Source organism: Phaethon aethereus (genome assembly GCF_964289735.1).
Source record: "Phaethon aethereus genome assembly, chromosome: 1".
In the NCBI taxonomy this organism is placed as follows: Eukaryota; Metazoa; Chordata; class Aves; order Phaethontiformes; family Phaethontidae; genus Phaethon; species Phaethon aethereus.
The window spans coordinates 138,371,718-138,396,582 of NC_138575.1; the positions used below are offsets into that span (position 1 = coordinate 138,371,718).

General features: G+C 45.7%; 1 protein-coding gene across 1 annotated transcript in view; it reads left to right on the forward strand.

Annotated features, from left to right (window-relative positions):
• Positions 1-612: 612 nt before the first annotated feature.
• The window catches only part of ARHGAP6 (Rho GTPase activating protein 6), a 346,729-nt gene continuing 322,476 nt past the window's right edge, over positions 613-24,865 (forward strand). The window contains exon 1 of the mRNA XM_082003267.1: positions 613-1,707. Coding sequence (XP_081859393.1) covers positions 1,213-1,707 — 495 coding nt within the window. The 5' untranslated portion in view covers positions 613-1,212. The remainder of the gene's footprint in view (positions 1,708-24,865) is intronic.

Below are 24,865 nucleotides of genomic sequence, written 5' to 3' on the forward strand. Positions count from 1 at the left end.
TGCGTTTCCTTACGGTTTTGGATTTCCCAAGTTTGTCCCTTTCTCCTGATAAAGGCTTCCTTGCCTACGCTTCGAGAGCAAGCAGAGAACAGTCTCTACAGAGCATCAAGAAAGTTTAGTGCTCTGCCCGGAGGAGGTTTATTGGCTTTATTGGTCCTGCTCCTTTTTTGCACTGCCGTCACCTACCCAGCAGAGCAGTTACAGGTCTTGGGTGCTCCATGCTGCCTGTGTGGCTCATGTCCACATGGGGTTGTTCTGCACAGGCTATCAGACAGGAGTAGCAGTGTGTGCTCGGCGCAGGCATTTGTTGTGGTCAAATATGCAAGCCCACCTAGTCAAACTAGCACAGGATGGAAGGAGAGACTTGGGTCAGAAAGTAATTACCGGTCGAGCTTCGCTGAAGACCTGGTTCGGGTCGCCCTGCAGACCACCTCAAGCACCCCGTGAGTTTTCCCTGAAGGCACCAGCTCCCCCCAACACGGAGGGGGAGGACATGGGGGTCCCACAAAGCAGCAACCCAGTGCACGCTGGGCTCGGCCGGGTCAGGTTGGGACTTCCCCCGGCTGCGCCTCCGGAACGATCGCCCCGAAAAACAACTGACCCTCCCTTCTCGATTTCTCCCCAAAACGCAACCGCAACGGCGCAGCTGCGGCCACCGCCCCCCGTCGGGGCCGCCTCGGGCCGGGAGCCACAGCCCCGGTTCCCGCCGCACCGCGGCGGTGCTGCCGGCCGCCGCGCCCCCGACGTGGGCGCACCGCGGCGGTGCCGGGGTGCAGGCGACACCGGGACCGGCCCTCCCCGCCTCGAGGGGAGGCAGGCGGGCCCCTCCAGCCGGGGACCCGAGGCGGGGGGGGGGGGGGGGGGCGGCGAGTGGCTCCCGTGCGCATCGCGGCCGAGGGAGGAGTGACTCTGGCAGACTACGGCGAGCCGAGATAAAAGCTCGGCTGCTGCCTCCTTCCCTCCCCTTTTCCCTCATAACTTTTTTTTTTTTTTCCCCTCCCTCCCAGCAAAGTGACCGCGGCGGCGGCGGCGGCAGCCCCGGAGCAGCCCCAGTGCCGGACGCCGCCATGAGCCCCGCGGTGCCGCCGTCGGGCCGCGCCGCCGGGGGCTGAGCCCGGGCGCGGGGGACGCCCCGAGTGCCGCGTCGGGGACTGCGGGCGAGAGGCAGGCAGGCCGGGACCCCCGGCAGCCCCTGGGGCAGCGCCCGCCGCGATGTCGGCGCAGAGCCTGCTGAGCAGCGTCTTCTCCTGCTCCTCCCCGGCCGCCGCCGCCCCCGCTGCCGCCAAGAGCCTCTCCAAGCGGAGGCTCCGCCAGACGCGCAGCCTCGACCCCGCCATCATCGGCGGCGGCCGGGAGGACGGCGACGGCGCGGGCCGGGCGCCGCGGGCGCGGACAGCCGGCAGCCCCCCGGGGGAGCGCCGCGGCCTTCGGGGCCCCCTGCCGCCCCCCGGCGCCTCCTTCTCCACCCCCAGCACCCCGCTGGAGCGCTCGCCGCCGGGCAGCGGCCTCTTCGACGAGGAGAGCCCCCGCGGGAAGCGGAGCCCCGGCTGGGAGCTGCCCTTCCTGGCCCGCAGCCCCTCGGCCTCGGCGCTGAGCGGCCCCGCCAACAGCATCTTCTCCTCGCCCCGGCGCTGGCTGCAGCAGAGGAAAGGGCAGCCCTCGCCGCCCGGGCCTCGCCCCGCCGCCTACGTCGTGTGGAAATCCGAGGTAGGGCCGCCCGCCAGCCGACGGTCGCCGGGACGGGGCGGCCCCGCCGGGGCGCCCACTGCCCCCCCCCCCCCGCCCCTCTCCGCCTCGGTGGTGGGTGCGCGGCGCGGCCCCGTGCGTGTCCGCGGGAGGGCCGTGACGTCGAGGCCGCCGTGGGAAACAGGGACGGGGCTTAGCGCCGGGCGCGGGGATCCGCGGCGTCGGTGGGCCGGGCGGCGGCTTTTGATGTTTCCTCGACGGGCTCCGTGTAGAGTTGTCCCGGGCCCCTAAAACCTTCCCCTCCCAATTTCACACCTCGTAAACTGAAGTACGCGATGGCTTCTAACAGGATAGACAAATTATTTTTAATGTGCGCACCCAGTGAGCTGTGATTTATTTGACAATGCACATGTGTCAAAACCACATGAGGAGCGAGCGTATTCCAAGACAAATCCTACTTTGCAATGCAAATATTTATTCGTTTCGCTTGGATGTCGTCGATGTTGGGCTGCAGATGCCATACCATGTGGACGAATGTATGCAAAGAATGTGGCAGTGTTTCTTGATGGCGATTGCTCGGCGAGTTGGTTATGCACAGGCCTTTGTAAGAAGGAGGAGAAGAAATTTTTTTTGTTTGAAGAAATCCCCCAGCCTGTTTGTGGCGATGAGGTTTCCTGCTTAACTATTTTGTAGTGTCTCCTGGAGCTTCTGGGTTGGGGTCTGAAGGCAGCCTTTTCCTTTTCTTTCCATTTCCCTTTGAGATGTATTTATTACAAATAGGCAATACTAACTAGATCAATTGACAGAAGAGCCCCATTGTTTCTGGAGGTGATCACAAGTGACTCTTAGCAGCATTTCATCTTGATGCTCCGGTTTTAAGATAGTTAAAAATTCAGGATTACAAAGAACTTTGTGGGAGTTGCAGTGTCAGTGACAGAAAACCTCCAGTGAGACAGTGGGTAATGACCTTTAGATGCTCACACAAAATTAAGGCTAAGTTGGCTGCTTATCCACTTATAATTTGATAAGGAACATCAAAAAGTATAAGATACGTAAGATTTCTTGCACAGTTTCCCAACTGCGTCCGTGACTCAGACTGTGGTCTCTGATCTGCAAATGTAAGCAGGTCTCCTTGTTTTCCCTGAATCCGTGTGAAGGTGTCGGACACCTGGGGCGTTTTTTTAAGGTCTGTATGTTGTCAAACCATGTAGCACAGCGCATCTTCAGACTGCAAATGCGAGAGTATGATTTTTTTCCTAATTTGGTGTGTATATAGCATTTTCAAATAGTCAGACCTTGTTTTGTGGGGTGCATTATGTTACTAACAACATGATTGCAGTATAGTGATGTAATTTGTAGTTAAATTTGACTCAGTGCAGTTTCATGTGATGATACAGCGCTGTTCTCTGACAAATTGTTTACTTGGCATTTGAACCTGGGTAAGTCTCTTTCACACATTTAAGAAATGGGTGTTCAACAAAGTGTGGTCTTGTATTTTGGAGGCATCTTTCCTGTTGCTGAGGCATAAGTGTGAGTATAGTTTAAAAAAAATGATCACCTTTACATTAGGAAAAAACCCCAACATGTGATTCTGCTGGGAATGCCTGAGCCCAGCGCTGTCGCGACAAGTGACTGTCTGTGTCTCTGTGCTGAGTCCCCATCTCTGGGCTGGGCCGGTGGCTGGGCCACCTCCCTCCACGAGCCCTCAGTTGGGCACAGGTGCTGTCACAGTGGTTGTCCCAGCAGTCACGGCGGTGGGGCTGTGACGCAGGAGCGGGGCGTGCTGCGCCTGAAAGCCGGGCTCCCGCGGCGGGTCAGCGTCGTCACTGTGAATTTGTGGCATTGTACGTCTGTTGACGTATAGCCCGATACCTGCTGGTTTCAGAGGTTCTATTTGCAAGGTGTTATATAAATATTAACTTAGTTATAACTATCGGCAATGGCATGTATAAATGGTTTTAATCTATATTTTGAATGAAACTGTACATAGGTGATTCTGATCTATTCCCCCTCTTATTGCACCCTAGTGTTCATTCAGTTTGGTTTTATTGTAAACCAGCATTGTTCATAAACGATTTAGTTGCTTGCTTCCTACTTAGTTTTCATTGGAAAAGGACTTGTTCAGTTTTTAGGAAGGGAAGGATTCTCTTTCTCTGGGGCTTCACCCTAGCTGTGGCAAAGCAAGTGTGCTTGAGGAGGTGAAAAAAACACGTTACTGGGAGGAAAGGAAACAAAAATTTATAGTAGTGTGACTTCAAAAGGTCTCATTATCAAAACTATTGTATTCTCAATAGGAAATCTGTCGTTTATTTTCCAATTCAAAAAATGAAGTTCATCATGACAGTGATTTTACTCGGTTGTAAAAGACAACTGAATAGATGATTGCAAGCTGAAAATGACCATGGAAGGTTTTGGTCTGAGTGTTATTAGCTGGGGAATAAAAAAGATACTCGTTACAAAACCTGTTTTCTTTGCCTTCATTCTAACGTCTTCAGTATAATTGCACTTTTTGGAAAATAAAGCCACTGTGTGAGCAATGAGGTCATGCACTAAAGCGGTAAAGAGAAGTAAAAACGTCATGGAGATTTTCTCTTTAGAACCCCCCAAAATAACAACTTCTGAGCAGGACCTCCTTCACCCGTCCCGAGCTGGATCTGTGTGGTGGCGTCTAGAGAGGCGCGGTGAAGATGCGGTTTGCAGCAGGCACTGGGGCGCGAGCTGTGCCAATCCCGCCCTGCGCAGCGCGGTGCTTCAGAGGCGCAGGGTAGCATCACCTGGCCCAGCTGTATTCAGATTTTAAAGCGTGCACCGAGCGCTCCCTTACCAGCTGACCTGTGATTTCGGTATATGAGGCCAAAATGAATCACAGAATCACAGAATCATCAATGTTGGAAAAGACCTTTAAGATCATCAAGTCCAACCGTCAACCCAACACCACGATACCCGCTAAACCATGTCCCGAAGTGCCACGTCTACACATTTTTTGAACACTTCCAGAGATGGTGACTCCACCACCTCCCTGGGCAGCCTATTCCAATGTTTGAACCCTCTTTCAGTAAAGAATTTTTTCCTAATATTAAGTTTAAACCTCCCTTGGCGCAACTTGAGGCCATTTCCTTTCGTCCTATCACTAGTTACTTGGGAGAAGAGACCAACACCCACCTCACCACAGCCCCCTTTCAGGTAGTTGTAGAGAGCGACAAGGTCTCCCCTCAGCCTCCTCTTCTCCAGACTGAACAACCCCAGTTCCCTCAGCCGCTCCTCATAAGACTTGTTCTCCAGACCCCTCACCAGCTTCCTTGCCCTTCTCTGGACACGCTCCAGCACCTCAACATCCTTCTTGTAGTGAGGGGCAAATGCCCATAACTGCTTGGATATGAGGCCAGGAGAAGGATGGATTGTTTGTTTTACTTTTTTTTTTTTAAGTTCTTTGACTTCAGCATTTTATACCACGACCCTGTTTACTGGCCTAGGGATGGAAAGGTTGCTACTCAGTTCACGTGGCCATTCATGAATAATTTTTAATGGAACGCCAGGGTGCACAGGGGATTTCCAGTTTCAGAAGCAGGTCACACCTAAACGCTTTACACAAAGAAAGGTGCTAGGCCCGTGTTCTTAGATCCACAGATTTTTGGATGTGAAGCATCATCTGACAGAGGTGTCTGTCACTGCCAGGTGATCTGGCTCTTCTTTATTGATGTGTAGTTTTATTTATAAGAACATTTGACAATTGTAAAGATTATTTCTAGTAGAGGTTTGCATCACTAATTCTTTCCCCTTTCTATTATCTGCTCTTGTATAAGCTGCTTAAATAAAAAACCTGTTTCTCGGTCTGTGGAAATCAAAGATTTCCAGCAGTTTCAGCAGGGCAAAGCAGAGGGGGATTTTTGACAAAGGAAAAAAGCATTCATCCTCAGTTCCCATCAGATCTCAGCTGCCCATTTAAGCCATTTTCCTTGAAGAAAATTCACTTTCACGTACAAAATCAAGTCTGTTGTGACTATTATTCTTTCATTAAGTGTTTCAGAAGGTTAAGTGACTCTAAACTAAATATCATAGGAAAAGGTGGTAAAAATATGTAGAGATACCTTAATGCCTTGATTCTGCTAACATTTAGCCATAAATCCATGCTTAAGTATGTGAGCAGCCCTGTACAAGTTAAGGATGCAAGTGTTTTACAGTGACTGGAATATGTTTGCCGGGTGAAAAATCAGAATGAATAGATCTGCGTGAAGTCTCATATTGTGTTAATTCTTCTGCTTATTTTTTTGTCCTTAAAGACGGCAATCGAAAGCCACAGCATGCGTATAACAAATACGGCAAATCATGTGAATGTATCTGTGTAATCTCTCTGTTATGATAAACCAAATCTACACACTCAAACTTACACAGCCTGATTATTTTGCCATCATACTGCCTGTGTTACTGGCTAACTAGACTTCAACATCTCCAACTGATACGCTCCTTTTGGGGGAGAGCTGTTTTTAAAGTAATGGTAGCGAAACGTCTGCAGCGTGCCTGGCCGCCGGGAAGCAGGAGGCACCGTCGTGAGTTTGCAGCTCGCTCCTCAGCGCGGTCGGGTTGCTGCGGGCTCTGGGATCAGCCCTTCCTCCCTTCTTCCTCCTCCTGGCGCAGCCCGCGATCGACCTGCTCGCTTGCCCAGGGAGGCTGTCTGTCGAGCACAGCGGGGCGAGGGGTTTCCCCTTGTGCGGGAGGGAAGGTCACCCTGGTTCCTCAGCATGTTTTGGGGGAGAAGCCAGGAGTTCTGGTGTTCTTCTGAGCCGCCGGCCGGCGAAGGTGTGGCTAGCTGCAAGGATGTTGGAGATGCTCATCTGCAATATCAGAACGACATTAGTTTAGATAAATTGTTTTATAACTTCTGTTTGAGTCATATGGAGTGATAATTTAGGGCATGCTGTCGGAAGTAGTCAACGCTTGCAACACCAATTTCAGCTGGATGTTGGATGTGAAGCATATTGCCCTGGGAAGTCAGCTTCCGTACATTCACTTGATACTTTTAGAGTTTAAATCCATTTGGAAGGCGGCCTTGGATTCCCTCTTTCCATAACTCCTTGCTTGCCAGAGTTTGCCCCTGAGCATCACTGTTTTTTGCAAATTAATTTTAACTCCATTTTTCTAAGTTGCTGCAAGTGGATATCTTACTTTCTGCTTCAAAACTATGCTGATGGAAGGGCATACATGAAAAATACTTTCAGAGATAAAGGGTAAAGCAAAATTCTTAAAAATTGGGCAAACCACGGGGTCACATTGCCATGTGGATAATATCTATCTTCAGGTGCTTCAGAGGAGTATTTGTCTTTGAGGTTAGTGGGACAAGTTGTTTGGGAGAGAGAAAGGACCAGTCACATAATGAAGTTTGCAGGAGCCGAACCTGTTCAGTGTAAATGCAGAGAAGGCAGAGGTTTTCTTTACTTTTCCTTCCTCTATTCAACTTGTAAGCAAGGACTGATGCATAGTCTGAAAATTGTAGGTTACCTACAAAAAGAGGGAAAGAAGGCAGTTTTCTCCTATTTGTTAGAATGCATGAAGATAACGTGAACTAGAAGTATATATGCTGCATCGCTTTCAAAAGACCTAGCGTGAGATACACAAGTGAAGACACCCTTTCCCCAGTTTTCACTGGGCATTGCACTTCAGGTGGTGCTGATGTGACAGCATGTTTGTCAAACCAGGGGCTAAGCTGAAGCTTTCGAAGTGTAAAAGCAAAGGCTGCACTTGGAACTGGGGATAAGGCTCTACCACTGAAGGCTGCAATAGTTCACATCGTCTAAAGGTCAGTACTCCCTAATAAACTAATTTAACACTAGGCATGCAAATATTTTAATGGAATACCTCCTCAACACTTAGTCTCTTGTGATTCTTTATTGCTTATTATTTATTTTATTGCTTATTTTTTATTATTTTTTCTTATTTATTATTTATCTTTATTGCTTATTATTTATTACTCTCCAGTTGCCATAGTCTTACAGACTTTACCTTCCCTGAGCTCCTGGCCTCATGCTTTTGACTTCATTGCTTCTGCATTTGCCTGTGTTTATTGTGTGGCTTGTTATGATGAGATGCTCTAGAATTGTTTCCTCATCAGATGGAAAATTTGTCTGTCTTTGGGAAGGACACACGTTTCACAGGAACTGTACTAAATTGCCATCAGCTCTAGTTGATCTTTTTGCCATAATGATCTCTGAAGAGCCGTATTAGCTGAAGTGTGAGCTCGGTGTCTGTTATAGTTATCCTTAAGGATCTTGATACCTAACCCAGACTTTTTTTCTATATGGATGGAAGAGAGGTTTGAACATATTCCTGATTAACTGTCCAGGAAGCAAAATGGGGGTCTAGCATGTTTAAACGGCCTTTTGGCACCTTGTTTTTTTGGTCTTCCTCCAGACATTTAAAAAACTGGACACTCCTCCATCCCCAAAATCGCTAACTTGCATTTTTCCCTTTGAGGGGGGTGGTTTAATGAGTTATGTCAGAACTGTATTTTGGAAGGTTTGTTTGTTTTTTTTTTTTGTAATTAACTTTGCATTTAAAAAACTGCGTGTGATATTTACCACTGAACTGTTTTGCTTTATTTTTCTTCCATAAGACACCCTAAACCACTAGATGCACAGATTAGTTTCAGCCTAAGTCCATCCCAGTCAATGCTGTAGGAGTTCTATGATGGCAAAATTTGGTGGGCAGAAATGTTGTGGGTCTCATATGAAGAGGAATGCCATTAAAAGTAACTAAATATATTCAACATTTCTGCATTTGGCAAATGCGCTCTTCCCATTCCCAACTAAATTACGTCTGAAGACATTTGGTGAAAATATGGGAGTTGACAGCTAGGACCGACAGAATTCTCCCCGAGTGTGCATTGCTTAAGTAATGGGAAAGGAACTTGTGAAAATAGAGATGAGACTGAAGAGTAATTTTGAGCAGCCTCTAAAATATCAACAACTCAGACTGCTGTCTTGACTTCATGATGGGGTTGCGGCACGTTTAGCTTTGCAAACTCTTTTGTATGACAAGAACTGAAGTGGTAACAATTTGCAGGTGGGGAACTTTTCAGGAGTCTCTCTTTATTCTTCTGGGGTGTTGTGGCTGCATAAGCATATAGGTATTAAGTGTGTGTTGTTTTTTTTTTTACCTTCCAGATGTAAATATTATAATGGAAACCAGGGAAACCAGCAGGGAGTTGTGAGCAAGTAGGGCTGAATACTCATGCTGGTATAGTAGTAACTAGATCGTATCAGTGTCAGAGTTTCAGAGCTGAAATCTTAACGTAAAAGGTAATAAAAATTAAGGTTATAATGGAAATACTATCTTAGTCTCATTAAATGTGATATAATGCTACTCATATTTGATTTTCTGGCTATGTGGCATAGGATTTGAGAAGTGAGGGTCACTGGAATTAAGCTGATGTTTTAAAACGTAGCTTTTGTACATCCTAGGCTACACTGGTTTTTAACTGAACCAGGTGTGTGAGTTGGTGGGAGAACAGGCCAAATACTCCATTCAACTTACAGAAACTGGAAGGGGGGCATTAAGGAGGTAAGGGCAAGTTTCCAACTTCATTGGAATTTGACATCGTGACTCATCGCCCAATTTTGCAAGGTATTGAACTCTCAGACTTCAATCTGACAGAGCCCTCAAGTGGGTGCTTTACTTTTGACGGGTGAATACTACTACTCAAAACAGGATCAGATAGGGAGCAAAGCCTTTAGTTATGATTCAGTCCTAGGAATTTTACTTACTTCACCTCACTTTAAAACTTTTGCATCTATTGTATTTTTGTATCTGTCTTGTTGGATGCATCCAAAGCAGCGTGGCCAGAAGGTCAAGGGATGTGGTGCTGCCCCTCTGCTCTGCTCTGATGAGACCCCACCTGGGGTCCTGCGTCCAGCTCTGGAGCCCTCAGCACAGGAAAGACATGGACCTGTTGGAGCAGGTGCAGAGGAGGGCCACAACAATGATCAGAGGGATGTAACAGCTCTCCTGTGAGGCCAGGCTGAGAGAGGTGGGGTTGTTCAGCCTGGAGAAGAGAAGGCTCTGGGGAGACCTTCTTGCAGCCTTCCAGTACTTGAAGGGGGCTTATAAGAAAGATGGGGACAGACTTTTTAGCAGGGCCTGTAGCGATAGGACAAGGGGTAACAGTTTTAAACTAGAAGAGGGTAGATTTCAACTAGATCTAGGGAAGAAATGTTTCACAATGAGGGTGGTGAAACCCTGGCCCAGGTTGCCCAGAGAGGTGGTAGATGCCCCATCCCTGGCAACATTGCAGGTCAGGTTGGACGGGGCTCTGAGCAACCTGATCTAGTTGAAGATGTCCCTTCTCACTGCAGGGGGGTTGGACTAGGTGACCTTAAAACGTCCCTTCCAACCCAAACTATTCTCTGATTCTCTGGTTCTTTTGTGCAGATTTTTAAGCTGTGTTTGTTCAGAATAATTTATATTATTTTTGTGTACTCTTATCCTGTAGCAATAATACGTATCAATGGAAATGTATGTGCAGGCTTTCTGGTTGAGTTTCAGCTTTTCCTAGATGCGTACAGACTGGCTATTTCAAGTTACACGTCTGTTCCACCCCGCTTGTCAGCAAGCAGTTATTAAATCCCTGAGAGAGTTAAGAGTGTTTTTGAAGGATTTGATGAGCTTCCAGTGCTTGACGCTCACCACATTGTCATACTGGAACCAGATGTTGGGTACCGCATGTTTGTGTTTTTGGAGCTAAGTGGGTTAGGTACTGTGTCTCTGGCCCGTAAATACAAACACCAGTTTCCCACCCTAAAGCTCTTATCCCTGGGTCATCGTCCTCACAGTCCTGGCTATGGGAACAGCTTGCATCAGCCTCCCAAGTTGTGAAACCAGAACTGTCTTTTCTGGATCTTCCTACTTGCTCTCTTGTGTATCCTCTCAAAGAGAAGCCCTTCTGATTTATGGTATTTCTCCATGAGGACTCTTTGACAGCAGAAGGTTGAAAAGAGATTTTTGAGCGTTGCACTTCGTGAGGAATCACACGAGCACTCAGTCCCATACAGAAACTACCTGTGGCTGCTGAGAACCTACTTTGGGTAGATCTTGCTTTTCTGTTTTGTCCCTTGTTCATTTATGAGTTCCTGTTCCATGCACTCGGACCTTTTCAGGTTGGACTTGTCTTTTATCAAGTTCTAGTTGTCCTTGCTAGGTATTTCTTCAGTTATCCTCCATGCCAAACATTAAAAAGGAAGATAATGTGCTTTTTCTTGCTTTCATCACCTGAAGTTCATTCTAAGAAAAAGCTGCTTTGCTGTAGCTGTAGCCTATTATTTGGGTTGGCCAAGTCAAATGTTAATGCGTCCCTTTGTTCTTGTAAATGGGTTGTCTCATAAATGGACAAAATAGGTTTCAGCAAAGTACAGAGTATGATACAGACTTTGCTAACAAATGAAATACTAATTTTTTTATAGTGTGATTAAGATTTCTTCTGCCCTGCCTCAGAGTCATTCTTCTCCAAAGGACTGGCTTCCTGGATTTGATTTTCAGTGATGGGACTGTACCTCCACTGAACATCTATGACTGATTTTGTAAGAGGAAGACTAATACAATATTTCCATTGCTATTTTCAGGTTTTATTTGCTTTATCCCTTTGTTTTCTGCCACTGTTGTAATATGACAAGATAGTTTTTGAGCACTGTCTTTTTCTTTTTTTCTCTAAAGGGTAATTTCAGTTGAGTTGCACCCTACTGAGAGTAATGTGGTGAGAAACCAGTTGGCAGTGCTCTGTTCAGTTTTCATTTGCCTCTCTCTCTATAAGTCTAAAAATATTCCTCCTACAGGAAATGTTTTTCATTCTGTTATGTCTTTTGCTTCCCGTAGGAGGTATTTCTTTAAATTTATTGAATAAACCTTTCTGAATTGCATTCCCATAAGAGTTTAGGCACAATAGAGTCTTTGGGCAAACTGTCCCAGAGATCTCACCAACTTCTGTTTTTAGAAGATACGCAGTCATTCTTTACACAGTGTCTTCAAGCTCTGGGACAAGCTGACACTTAACGTTAAATGGGAGAATCTGAAGCTAAAGAACGCGGATTAACGCATCTGCTATAACTTCTCAAATCGTGTTGTTCTGATCATTTATACTTCTTTATATCATAAAGAAATCCCTCTTCTCTTTTCCCTGCCCTCGTTTTTTAAAGGATTCTGGGCAATATTTTGATCTCGATCTCATTACCACAATTTCTTTTGTAAGTGTATGGGTCTATAGGAAGGCTAAATCCTCATAACATCCTGGTTGGAAGTCAGCTATGTTTAGCTGTTAATTTATTGTGGATGAGGGGGCAGGCTGTTATTTGAAAGGGGCGGCGGGAAAAGAGAGACTGGGATAGATTACATTTTCATGCTCCAAAAGAAGACCCTATCTACTCTACCCTAAATTAGAACAACATGGTTGAGTTTTCTTGTGGCTATTTCATAACATTCCTGCTGACAAAATATGGTGTGCCTTTGCTCATTGCTTCACTACTGTTTCTCAAGCATGTGTTCGTGTCTCTGCATCTAGTGACAGCTCTTGTAGCGGCGCACCATGGGGATACATCTTGTAGGTCTTTAGAAGGGACAGTGTATTCGCAAACGATATACAAAGTGGACCGTGCCAGAGAGCAGGTACCAAACCATAGCCAGCTGGGAGAATGAGGCGGCCACAGTACTTAGATAAACACAATTAGAAGTTTTACTTTTCTCAGGGATAATGTGCCTTAATTCTATGTTCACTAAAGGTATGTCATGTAATTTGCAGTCAACATGTACGGAGGGTTTTAAAGCAACTTTTTAGTAGAATAATTAGTAAGATCTACATTGGTAATCTTGCATGTTTGAAAAATCTCTGGTACACTGTCCAAAATGCTTCTTGATCCTTTTCTCTGCTTGAGGTCTGAGCGCGTACCACTTCCATGCTCCGTCAAGGTGCAGATGGAACCTTTCTGTTGCATAAACCTCTCCTCAACAGAGGCAGAGCGAATGTGACAGAGGAGCACACTCTTCTTTCTTGGAGTGAACTACAGAACAGAGCCTCCCGCCCATTTTTTAGCCCAAATGCAGCTGAATTACACCACTTCACATGGATCAGAGGCAAACCAGTTAGGTAAGTTAGTGAGCAATGGAAGGTGCGTAAGGTGGAGAACAGGACACCAGCATACTGGGTTGTTTGAGCAAAAAGGTGACCAGCAGGCCAGGGAAAGTGACTTTGCCCTTGTGAGTCCAAGCCTGGGCTCCTTTGTACAAGGGAGATGTTGACATACTGGAGCAAGCCATCAAGACAGTTAGAGGGTGAGACTCCTAATGCGCAAGGAAAGGCTGAGATTTGTTTCAGCCTGGAGAATAATAAAGGGGGGTGTAATTCCACTTTTACTACCTACATGGGGACTAAGGACAAGCTGGAGCTGGGTGTTGTCAGAGTTGCACAATCACAGTCACAAGTTGCTTCAAGAGGAATTTTGAGTAGGAAAAACCATTCACAGCAGGAGTGGTTAAGTATTGAAATGGGTTGCCCAGAGAGGCTCTGGAATGTCTGTCCTTGGAAATTTTCAACCCTTGGCAGGGCAAGGCCCCAAGGAACCTGATCAAATTTTGAAGCTGGCGCTGCTTTGAGCAGGAGATTGGACCAGATGACCTCCAGAGGTCCTTTCTGACCTAATTTTTCCTGTGATGCTGTGACTCCGAGTATCATTTCTTCCCACAGTAGAACGAAAACTCTGCTGTCTTCCCTTGTGCTACAACAGGCCTTCGACGGAACAGAAGTTGCCGGGTTACTGGAGAAAGTACAGTGCTCTCCAGCGTTTCTTCAGCGTCTCCGGCCGAAGCAGGCTTACAAGAAGGGTGATTTCTTTCCCTGCATCGTTGTCCGAAGCTGTTGCTGTGCCATACTCCGCGAGGCATACCCCAGCATTACACTGCAGCTACACTGCTGGTGTCTCACAAATACAGAGAAAGCCAGAGAAAGCGATTTTTTTAAAGACGTCAGTAAAATTTCAAGAATACCCCAATCAAACTCTTCTCAAATTCAAGTGTTTTGCAGAGACAGCCTGAACTTCAGCAGGGATTTGGCAGGGAAGCGTCAGTGACTACTTGCCAGGTGGGTTTCCTGCCAGCTTAGACCAGCACGAGGGAGCCCAGGGCCTAGAGGCATCTCCCTTCAGGGCAGCGTGCTGCTGGGACAGACCTGCTCTGGAGCTGAGCTCGGTCTGCTTTTGGGGGTTATTTCACTTGAGGTTTAAAAATACTGAACGTTTGGTGAAACAGCGTTATCTTTTCCTGCCCCGTTTCATGGTAGTTCGGTGTGCTCGTGGCAGGCCATATGATGTGCTGCCTAAAACACTTCAATGCCTACATTTTGCTACAGTAAAATGATGGTATGCAAGCGTTCCTGTCAATTTAGCTTTTCTAACTCTCATTTTCGTCATCTTCCTGAGCGTATTACCAAAGTAGAAATAATCTGGGAGAGAAACGGAAGAAGAAGGAAAAAATTTGAAGAGGTATGCGAGAAGGGAAGGAAATCTCCTGTCGAGCTTTGAGCTGGGAACTGCATCAGGTACGCAGAGAAATAGGTGTGGCAGTAGGACAGCTCAGGCTTTGCCTATATTGTTTTGCACAGCAAGAGTTTAACCTGATACTGACCTTACAACTTAGGAGCTTAAGGGTGCAGTTATGTAACTGGGATCAGTCACAGCTAAACTGAACTGGAGTAGGCAGATGGGGCCACACGGCCCGGAAAAAGCTGGTACCAAATTGGCTTGCTGAACGAAATGCTTCCATGCTGCTATTTAAAAAGAGCACAGGTCATAATTTGCTGCTGTTTACAGTGCAGTGGTGGGATTTTTTGAGCTTCTGGAGTTGGTCAACATCTGAACTCCCGTGTCTCTTCTCCTTGCTCTTGAGAAACGATTTTGGCAAGTCTGACTTTAGCTGGCAGAGGTTCTGTCAAGCAGGTGCAGCCTCCAGCATTGACTATGAAGTTGGGCTGTCAGAAGGATCTTGCCCACAGTAGAACAAAGCCTTGATGGCTCGGAGTCATAACCTTTTGCAGTCTCGATAAGTACTTTTTTGCTTGAATGGACAAGAAAATAAAAAGAGAAAAAAGGTGACTGTGGATTACAGCTATGTGGTTCAAATAAAAGGAGATAAGGAAGGGCGGAAGACCAAAACAGCATAAGAAATGAGTGGCTAAGTAAAACATCATTAGGGCTGGAAAACAGGATTGCCACTGAAGTGCCACCGCCACTGGGAAGAGGAGAGCTTCGACTTCTTCTTGGGCATCCCTACCCCGTCTCACTCGTGGTGTGATGTCCTGGTTTCCTGCTGGGAGCGCTGCGCCCGAGGTGCCGTTCTGGGTGCGTTTCCTGGCTCTGCCCGCTGTGCCACCTGGCCCTCAGAGAAGCTCCCACCTCTGGTGCGGTAAGATGAAAGGTCGGTGTTGGACCTAGCAGTGCGTGGTCCTTACTGGTTGCCGTGGTGCGTTGCACTCCCTGTATCGCCCTCACCATCGTCTCTAGCGATGAGATTTTCTGAAGCCTCTGACTCACTTGTGAAGATGAACCTTGAGCTCCTAGATTGTTTAGATAGTTTTTGAAATCTTACTCTAGATCTTTTATATCCTTACTTTCTGTTACAGTAATTAAGAGCCTCCTTCCTTTCTTCTTCTTTCCCACGTCTGTAATGCTGAGGTCTTCCACACAACTGAATACCATTTTTTAGCAGTAAAGGGGTCTTAGGTCTTGTCCGTATGTCTTCTTGAGCTGTTTCTCATTTCAGTAGCGATTTCAACTTGTCTCTCTAAATATTGTTCATGTTTTTTTTGTGCTTGTTTTGCGGTGATTACTATGGGCGTTAGCACACCTTGCTGTATTATATTTGCCTTCTACTATCATTTGCTGTTTTTAGCTTGGGGCAGCGTATCTGCTTGTTTTTTAGAAACATGTCTTGAGGCTGTATCAGTGCATTATTAAATTCCAAATGCACGCAGTTTCTTTCTTTAATCCGGAGGCATACAGCTTATACACTCAGATGGCAAATGGAAATTCTGATTGCTGTAGAGTACGTGGTCTGGCCTAAGTGCCAGAATTAAAAAGAGAAGATCTGCTGTTCTTTGGTAACTCGTTCTGTCCCTGTGATAACTGCAGGGGACACTCGGGGAGCTATGCTGCAGTGCTGTATTTGTCAATCAGAGCTTCCTCTCTGGGAGTTTTTTGAAAACAAAGCTCCCTGGTGTTTAGATACTGGGCTTGAGGGCTTGCTTGTTTGGGAATCTCTCTGACAAACTGGCTGGAAGCTGGATATTGTCTTGTTTTCTATGGAGGAAATCCTTCCTGTATCCCAAAGGCTGCAGCCCCAGCAAAGCCAGTGAGGTGCTACTGCAGGAGTGGGTAGAGGTCACGGGGCATGAACGGTATTGCTTGTGCTCTACAAACACCAGCTTTTACACCGTGACTGCCGAATCCCAAAGACTGGGGTAGGGAACAGAGAGAGCACTCATTGCTTGGCAGGTTGAAGAGCTGTTGTGCCCTGGAAATAGAGACATTGGGAGCAGCAATGAGCTCATCTTTATGGCCATACTGGAGTTGTGGCAGCTACACAGTTTCACAAGGTGGCAGGATACCTTTCCTAAGTGCTTCAAGCTCTTGGAGACCCTTCTTCTGGACCAAGTCCAGCTACTTGGACTTAGCATTCAGCATGAGATTTAGCCACAGACCTTTTTTGGAGCTGAAGATGCCAAGCTTAAGATGTCACTTGAATTACGATTGAAAAGAATGAGATTCCTGCAATGAATTATTTATTTCTGGCTTCCTTACAGTTTTTTGAAATATGCTCCTTTGGTTGAGATAAAGGCATGTAATAACCATATTGCTGTGCTAGAGAGTGACTAGCCCCCTTAATTAAAATAGGACCAAAGCATTTGTAGGAAAGCAGGAGCTCTTCTTGTGCTGGATCTAACTCAGACAGATGGAGTGGAAGCCAAGGGGAAAGGAGAAATATGGTTGGCAACATCTGGGGCAAATCAAAGCAAAGCTGTAAGGGAACAATTAGTTAGGGTGCTCCCAAGGAGAGTGTGGAAGATTCCTGTAGAAGACAGAAAGCAGGGGGAGTTATGGAGGGGCTTGCTTGCTTACCCCTCTTGAAAGAAAATCCAAGGCTAGAGGAGGCTGAAAGCAGAAAAAAAAAGAGGAGTTTGTTTGGCATGTTCCTTGGAGGCAGCAATAAAGGTCCAGAGGAGCAAGGGAAGGGGTCTTCTTCCAGGCTTGAGGACTAGGGATGATGGTGCAGCAGAAGCAGCTGCTGAGCTGTCGAGGACACAGAACAAGCAGAATGTGGGGAATGTAATGGGACCTCCCATCAGGTCCAAAGGTGGGGGTTTTTTTTGTTATTTTGGTTATTTTATAACCCAGCCTTTGCACGCAGAGAGACTGAGAAGCCCTGCTGGGAAGGGCAGGAAAGATTTGGGAAAGACTGGGATGGCTGAACAGGGACCTGGTGACCACTGAGCGCGGAGGGAGATGGAACTGGGGTAGCCGTTGTGTTGATGCGCTCAAAGTACCATATGTATTTTGGGATAAGGGGTTGAGTTGCTGAGGCTTGCCTTAGTAGTGAAGGTTATTTTGTGCAGTGGTGAAGTGCTCTAATTTGCTTTGCAAGCCTTAATGAAGCCTGGAATTGAAGCCCTGAGGAGGGAAATTGTGAATTGCATCTCTACATTATCATACCTTCTGTGAGGAGTAGTTACCCAGGAGAGCCAGACTGCAAGTAGTTGATGAGAGGAAGGGGAAGAGTTTAGGAGCATTATAAGGGAAAAGGAAAGTAGAGTTGCTTTGGGACGGTTGGTATTATGAACTGCAGGGGAATTATTTAATTTTTGTGACAAGATGTTTTGCCTGTAAAAAATATCTGTTTAGTACATACATTGTTTCTCTTTTTCTAAACTCGCAAATAATGTTTGCTATGTTATTTTTTTTGCATGGAAAATATTCCTTGTGTCTGAATCTTTCCCTTCCATGAAGCATTGCCACGTGGAAGAATGTTAGTTTGACCATTTCACCACATCTGGAGTCCAAGTTACTAAAAAGCTGTATGTTACTTAGACAAAATTTCTACGTACAATGCCAAGGAAAAGAAAAATCATATAAAATGTACCTTTTCTTAGTAATGTACATCTCTATTGTAAGTCGAGGTTTTATTGTCCAGCTCTTTCTTTGTTCTGTCAGGGAACATCTCCCAGCTATGAGATGTGGTTTCCTGGAGATGAGACACTGCAAAACAGGGTGGGTGAAGTTCATAGTGGGTAGAGCTAAGGCTCCTTAGACATGTGTTTCAGTGCTCAGCGTGGTGAGTCAGTGGGATATTGCTTTGCATTCCCGCACAGCAGCTCCACAGTTGCGTATGCCACCACACCAGGGACCGCCATGCTCGATTCAGATGACATTAGGTGTCCCTACCAAACTCCTCCAGATGCCTTTTACTGAGAGGCTTCCAGAACAAGGAGGCATGTGAGCAGTTGTGAGATCAAATAGTTGGAGGTCACTTGCCTCTGGAGAGAACTGGAGGGCTTCTGCCTTTACTTCAGAGTGAGGAATTGGTGATTTATGCTCAACTGGCGCAACATCAGTGTGTAGAAAAGGATCTAACATACTGAATTTGGAAGAAATGAAGAATTTTTTTTTTCCATGCTTTGTATTGGGATAACTCTGGAAATACTCTGTTTCTGGTTTTGCTTTTGTTCTTCCCAGCTTTTTAGGAAATATTTGAACTAAAAGAGTTGAGGCAGTGCTCAAGACCATTGAGGGAGAAATTAATTTCCCAGCTTGGAAAAGGATCAGCTGCAGATTTTACTGCAGGGACTAAGCTTTTGCCCTTTCCTTCTTCCTCCCCTGGTACTATGGATTGGGGTTACATCCACTCTGTAAGAATATGTGTTTTATTTATACTATGCACAGCTTAGATGCTTCTTAGAGTATCTTACGACTTCCTTGCGAAGAATGGGACAGAAGCAGTGGGCAGGTGATCGCTTGGTCCTTAGAAGCTGCCTTGGTCCTTAGGAGCTGCTCATTGAAGCACTGGGAAGGGACAAGACTTGAAAAATGAGACCTGCAGACGAGCCCGTGGGTGTGATGGCATGGGAAGCGTCTGCTGTGAGGGCTGGGTCTCCGTGCCACATGGCCCTACTGAGTAAGGCAGTGGGGTGGGGTGGGATTTGGCAAGTGCTGCTGGGTGTTCCCCTGATGGGGGGAAGAGGATGCAGCATTAGTTATTTCTGGAAACTACACAGCCTACAGAAATTATATTTAGCTGTTAGATAACTGGTTTAAACTGGGATTATGCCCAAATTAGGGACGAGACAGTAAAGCTGAGTGATAAGAGTATCTGTTGTTTCTTCCCCGGCTGTAGGGGCTTGAGGGACAGAAATGGGCACCCGACAGTGTGACAATCCACACAACATCCCGAGGATTCATGTGGGCATCCCTGCACCGCTGGTCTCCTGGCGTTGCAGAAGTGATTTTTACATTACTGTAGTGTCTTGGTGCCCTATTTGTGGGTTAGGACATCACTGTACAAGATGTTGTGTAAACACAAGAGACATTTTTTTTTCCTTCCGGAAATTTTACGGAAGAGACAACAGGTAGACACGGTTGCACCAGGAATTGTATAGGGACTGTGTTGTGATATTTAGTGTCCTCAGCAAACAAATGTTTTGCCCATACTAAGTTCTAGGGAGTCTTAAGCCATGGGAATAATAGGTTAGTAATACAGGCGTTCAGGGATATTTTCTTCAAGAATGAGGGGAGAAGGAGTGATGTTCCCAGTGCACAAAACTGGGTAACAGAGACCTGACGTTGTGGAATGAACATAGGCAGTAGCTGAGGATGATGGAGAGGGTGGGACTAGCTGGTGGGGGTATGCTTAATGTTTGGTGTAATAACAGGCTGAAATGCAGTGGAAGGTTATGTAGAAAAAGGTGACACCATCAAAGCCAAACAGCCTTTTCAGAGCATTCTGGATGAATATAAGTAGAGCAGCATTGTGTTGGAAAAGCGAGGAAGGAGATCACCAGAGCCATTGAGAAGGTAGAAGTCTGCATAGGATTTCTAGCTGGTTGTATTGACAATTTGTGTATCAATATAACTTCCTTTAGCTCCTGGCCAGAGGTAGGTGATAGAATACTGCATATACTGACCTTTGTTGTCTCCTGCCTCCCTTTCCACAGGCATCAGTTTGTCCCCGTGCAGCATGGTGTGAAGATCTGTGGTCTAAGCTGGGAACCTGATGTGGTGTAGGGCTGCTGCACTGGATCTGCTGAGGTCCCAAAGTAGTGCAGCCATGAGTCCCACAGTGGCTAAGATAAGAAATCTCAGGTTTTATTAACCTAATAATCTCTTGAGGAGAGGGTGCCAGGTACTGGGGAACTGCAGTAATAACAAATGAAAAGTAAATGAATTTAAAGTATCAGTCTACTTTTATCTCTACAGTACCTAAGTTTGTTTCATTAGCACATGCTATACCTTACTGGCGTATTGGATCATGCTCGTACTGTGAAAGGAGTTTAACACCCTTTACGTGTGAGATTACCCAGAGATGAAGCATAAACCCAAGTTCAGCTGTTGCCCCTGTAAGTGGTACCTCACCACGTCACTTGTCTCCTGTCCCAGCTGGAACCTGGCTGGCTCCCTGTCAGCCCCTTGCCTGGGGCAGTTCTACTCCCCTTCTCAAGAGATGTCTCACGATCTTGATCCCCGTGAGCAGTGGTGGTGCTACCCGGAGGTCTGCTGAGCACGTGGGGATGGTGCACCTTATGAACCAGTTACTGAACAGCTGTGGAGGCTGTGAGGGTACCAGCCCCTGTGGTGGGTTACTGCGTCCTGGTGGCTGGACAAGAAGGGGATGCTGCCCTTGCAGCTGGAAAAGGCAGAGGCATCGTCGTTGGAAAAGGAGGCTATGTATATGGTTTTAAGTACACAAATTTCAACTCTAGGCAGAAACACTTTTTTTATTTTAAGAGCAGCAAAAAGAAAGTCTTGATGAGCAATACCAATAGGCCAAGTAACTCCTTTTGTTTGAAAGTTACTCACTTCATTCTAAGGACCCTTTGCAATCTTTTCTTTGCACTTTAAATGTCTTAATGGAGAGCTGACATCTTGCTGTGAATTATTAACACTTACCTAACAGGTGTTTACACATATTTACCTTGAAACTTAGCTCTGTAATCCTCTCTGAAAACACCGTGTTTTCAAGCCTGAGAATTAATAAAGGTGCAGATGAGGTAGGAGAAAGTGGCTGCCGGTTGTTCGCACGTAACAGTTGTGCTGAGCCTCCCCCAGTGTCGCTAACTATGAACTTCTGAGTTTCTGACCTGCCCGTTACGAACACTTACCTACTTCTGAACTGTTACCCTGTCAGCAGCAGTAATTGTAAGCCTCTTCTCTAAATACCTTCTTTGTTATTTCTCTGTAAGAAGGGCAAATCAACCTTCAGCCGAACGCAGGACTCTGGAGCGCTTCCTTGCCTGGAGCCCTGTTCCAGCTCATACCCAGTACTGGACTGCAGCAGCCTGTGGGGCACAGACCAAGGCACCGCTTTTGTCTTCATCAGCGGCTCGGCCCCTTCACAAGGAGGGGTGCACCCCGAAGCACGACGCTATCTCCAATTTGGATGTGTGTCTTCGTGTTCTCTGTTCAATACCTTTTTGGAGAGAGACTGTCAAGCTTCCACCTTGTGTAGTGGTTAATAGCATCTCACAGGGAAGTTGCTGGATATTATAGCCAGGGTTGTATGGTACAGTTCCTGGTCCTGATCCTGGTGCCCTCCAGAACTGTATCATCCCCCCCAAACCAGGGATTACTTCTGTGAAAACTTGCTTTGCCGGCAGAAAAACTTACTTCAGTAAAAACTGGTTTTGCAGCAGACATTTTTTAGTACTGGGTAAAAAAGAGAGAAGAAAACGCAACAAAACCACCAGAAGCTGAAGACCCATTCTCTGTTTAAGAGGACAAATATCTTACTTGGACATGCAAGTTCAGGAATGTGACTTGAATTATTGGTGACCTTGTCAATTGAGAAGATGAATTAATTGTTAACTTTTCCCCTGGAAGATGGGTATTTCTGTGCCTTGACTAGATCTTTGTGTGAGAAGTTGAGAGTGGAACAGGCAACTTCTAAGCCAGGGTTCAATATTTCAGCCTTGTTAGGGCACCGGTGGCTTTCACAGGAGTCCTTGCCCTGGTAGTTAGCCATTACCAAGAGGGATCTAATGATTTACCTTTACCTGAACAAACATCTCGTAAAAGGACAGCGCAAAGGACCGAGCGGCAAATGCAGCGAAGCCTGGCCTGACAGTTCTACAGGTGTTGGAGGTAAATGCACAGGAATCTCCCCTGTGCAGCGGTTGCAGCTGACGGGGCAGTTCCGCAGCCCCAGGCTGAGCCACCACAGGGTTGCTCTGCAGTATCGGTGGCACCGTCGAGATGGCTGAACCTGGGGTATGTGCCCCGCTGTCCTGTGGGATACCCTGTGACCCACGGGCTCTCTTGAAGTGCCGGCGTGCGCTGCGTGTGCTGTCTCACCTACGGGACCGGTTCAAAGCTGGCTTGAAAGTCTCTTCATCGGAGGCAGGTGTGAGTAGGGTACCCGGTACGCTGCTCCTCCACTTTTTTCCACCTCCGAGTTGTAAAGGCGTGCTTCACGTGGTGGTAAAATCAGGAGGAGGTGGCTGAGCCTTGCTTCTAAAGTATCTCGTTTCACAGCAAGAGTAGAAGTTACGGAGTTCTGGACATCCAGGCAAATGGTAGGTTTGAAATTAGGGAAATGGGAATGTGCTCTAAGCGTTGACACATGTAAAAACACTTTTCACACCCCTTCTCTGAAATATGCGCAACCCCATAAACAGGACAAGGAAAATGATACTCTTCGGTGAATATTTAACGTGTAAGATTTTAAATCTTTTCATCTTAAATGGCAGTTACCAAGGTGAATCGTAGAATTAACTAAAACATGTATTTCATCTTTATTGATGAGTCTCTTTACTCAAAAAAAAAGGATTTAAATTTTAAATGAATACAGTCGTCTCTCCTTAAAGGCATATATATCAGCTTTGTGTTGATTTCTTATCCTGGGCTCCAAGTCTGTTCATAGACATAGTGGGAGAGAACCACTTGCATGCACAATTAATTAATATTTATGGTGCTTTTATCTTGCTAGAATGTGCTAGACTTCAAAGTGCCATGCTTTGGTTGTTTTGCAAAAATGCAAGGCAGTAGTCTGTAGGAGAAATATTTCTAGCCAGAAAAGCAGAGACTTTTGTAGCAAGTTGTGCTATTTATTTTTTATAAAGAAAAAAAAAATAGAGAGATTGGTATGGCCAACGAACATGAAGCTTTATCAAGCAGCATGCTGATTTTAATTGGCATGGTTTCTGTATCAGTGGTGGTCTTCTGTAAAACATGTCTTAACATCTTATGGAATCAATTAAATACTACTTTGCAAATAGTATGGTGTTTCAACAGATGTGTAAACACCATGCTCCTCCTAAGCAGAAAAGGTCACAAGTAAGTCAGCTTTAAAATTAGGGTTGGTCATGTAATGGACATGAAGGAAATACGGTCTTACATACTGGAATAATAGAGGGTATCCTGGTGCCTATTTTTGGACTGGAGCAATATAATTTTTTGTCAGGGAATTACAACACATGGACCATTTTTAATACATGTGTTTATTTTAATAAAATGAAAAGTAACATTCAATCAAAAAAGGTATAGTGCGGTGCTGTCAGTCAGGACTCCATTGCGGTCTCTGCTTGACAGTATTTATTTCCGTCTGTGACTGGGGTTTGTTTTTTCAGTTAATTTGCCTTCCCGTAGTAGGGAGGACTGTATTTATTAGATTTTACCATGCCTAATCTAACACGAACACCTGCTGGGAAGCTGTAATACAATGTCAAGTGCGGGGATGAGATAAGGACCTGGTTTGTTTTTACTTGACACTGTTTCATATTTACCGTATTTCTTTAAAAAACGTTTTGGAAGTTTTGGTTCGGTGTGAATATTTGTTTAAGCTGTCCCATCAATCACCTATGTTTTACTTCCATAGGCAATGCCATATCTGACTCCAGTATGTCCCTGCACGAGTCTCTTGATAATCTTTTGTGTAAGACGTGATCTGCCTTCTTCCAGACTTCCTAGATCCACAGACTTATTTAATTTAGAGACTTCTTTCTCTTCATTGTTCTTCTTTACTCTTCAGGTAACTCAGTGGCTTAAACAGATCCTCACAGAGTGACTCGTTCATGTTGCGAGAGGAGTAAGCAACATTCATTTGAAAAGCGTGTTGCTCCTATGACTTAATTCAATATACTGAATGGGAAAGGAATGCCCACTGTGTATGATTGTTGGCACATCTGTTATGCTGTTTGCAACTGGCGAATTAACACATGAATGCATTTATAAGGCAGGATTTGTGACAACATATTTTTAGTCATTTTTACATGGTGTATGGCATTTCTTCTCTTAGATGCCTTACCACACCTTGGAAGCAGACAGTTGACATGTCATTCATGTTAGAAGTAGCATTCAACAGGATATGGATTATTTTGTCTTTATATATACAAGCAGTATTATATTTTGTCCTCCTCTGCTCCTGGGAGAAGGATAAAAAAACAGATAAAAATGATATAAAAAGTCTATATTTTATGCATATCCAGAATGACTGAGGATCTGTAGGGCAACACAAATTCATGAGAAGATTTTATCTTTAAGTGCTGGGCATTTATATTGATGCTATATAATCTGATTTATGTGAATTCATGTTTCTAAGGTGTCCCTTGAATTGAAGGACATCACTCATTTTGATGTTTCCATATAAATATAATTTAATCTGTATATGCTGCCATCAGAAACAAATATGCAGCTGAAAAGATAAGATTTAAAAGAACTACCTCCATATAGCTTTGCAAATATATTTCTTGCACATGTGTATGTTCCTGCATAATTCCGTGCATGAATAATTTGTGTACGTTCAAAATAAGGGACAAAATGTTTCCCACATTTGGCTTTGGCAGGCCGAATAGTATGTGTGAAAACTGGACAAAAATAAAAATTCATTTTTGGCCTCACATCTGAGGAAGCTCTAGAGCATAATGTTTTCCTCTGAAGTTCTCTTTAAGCTT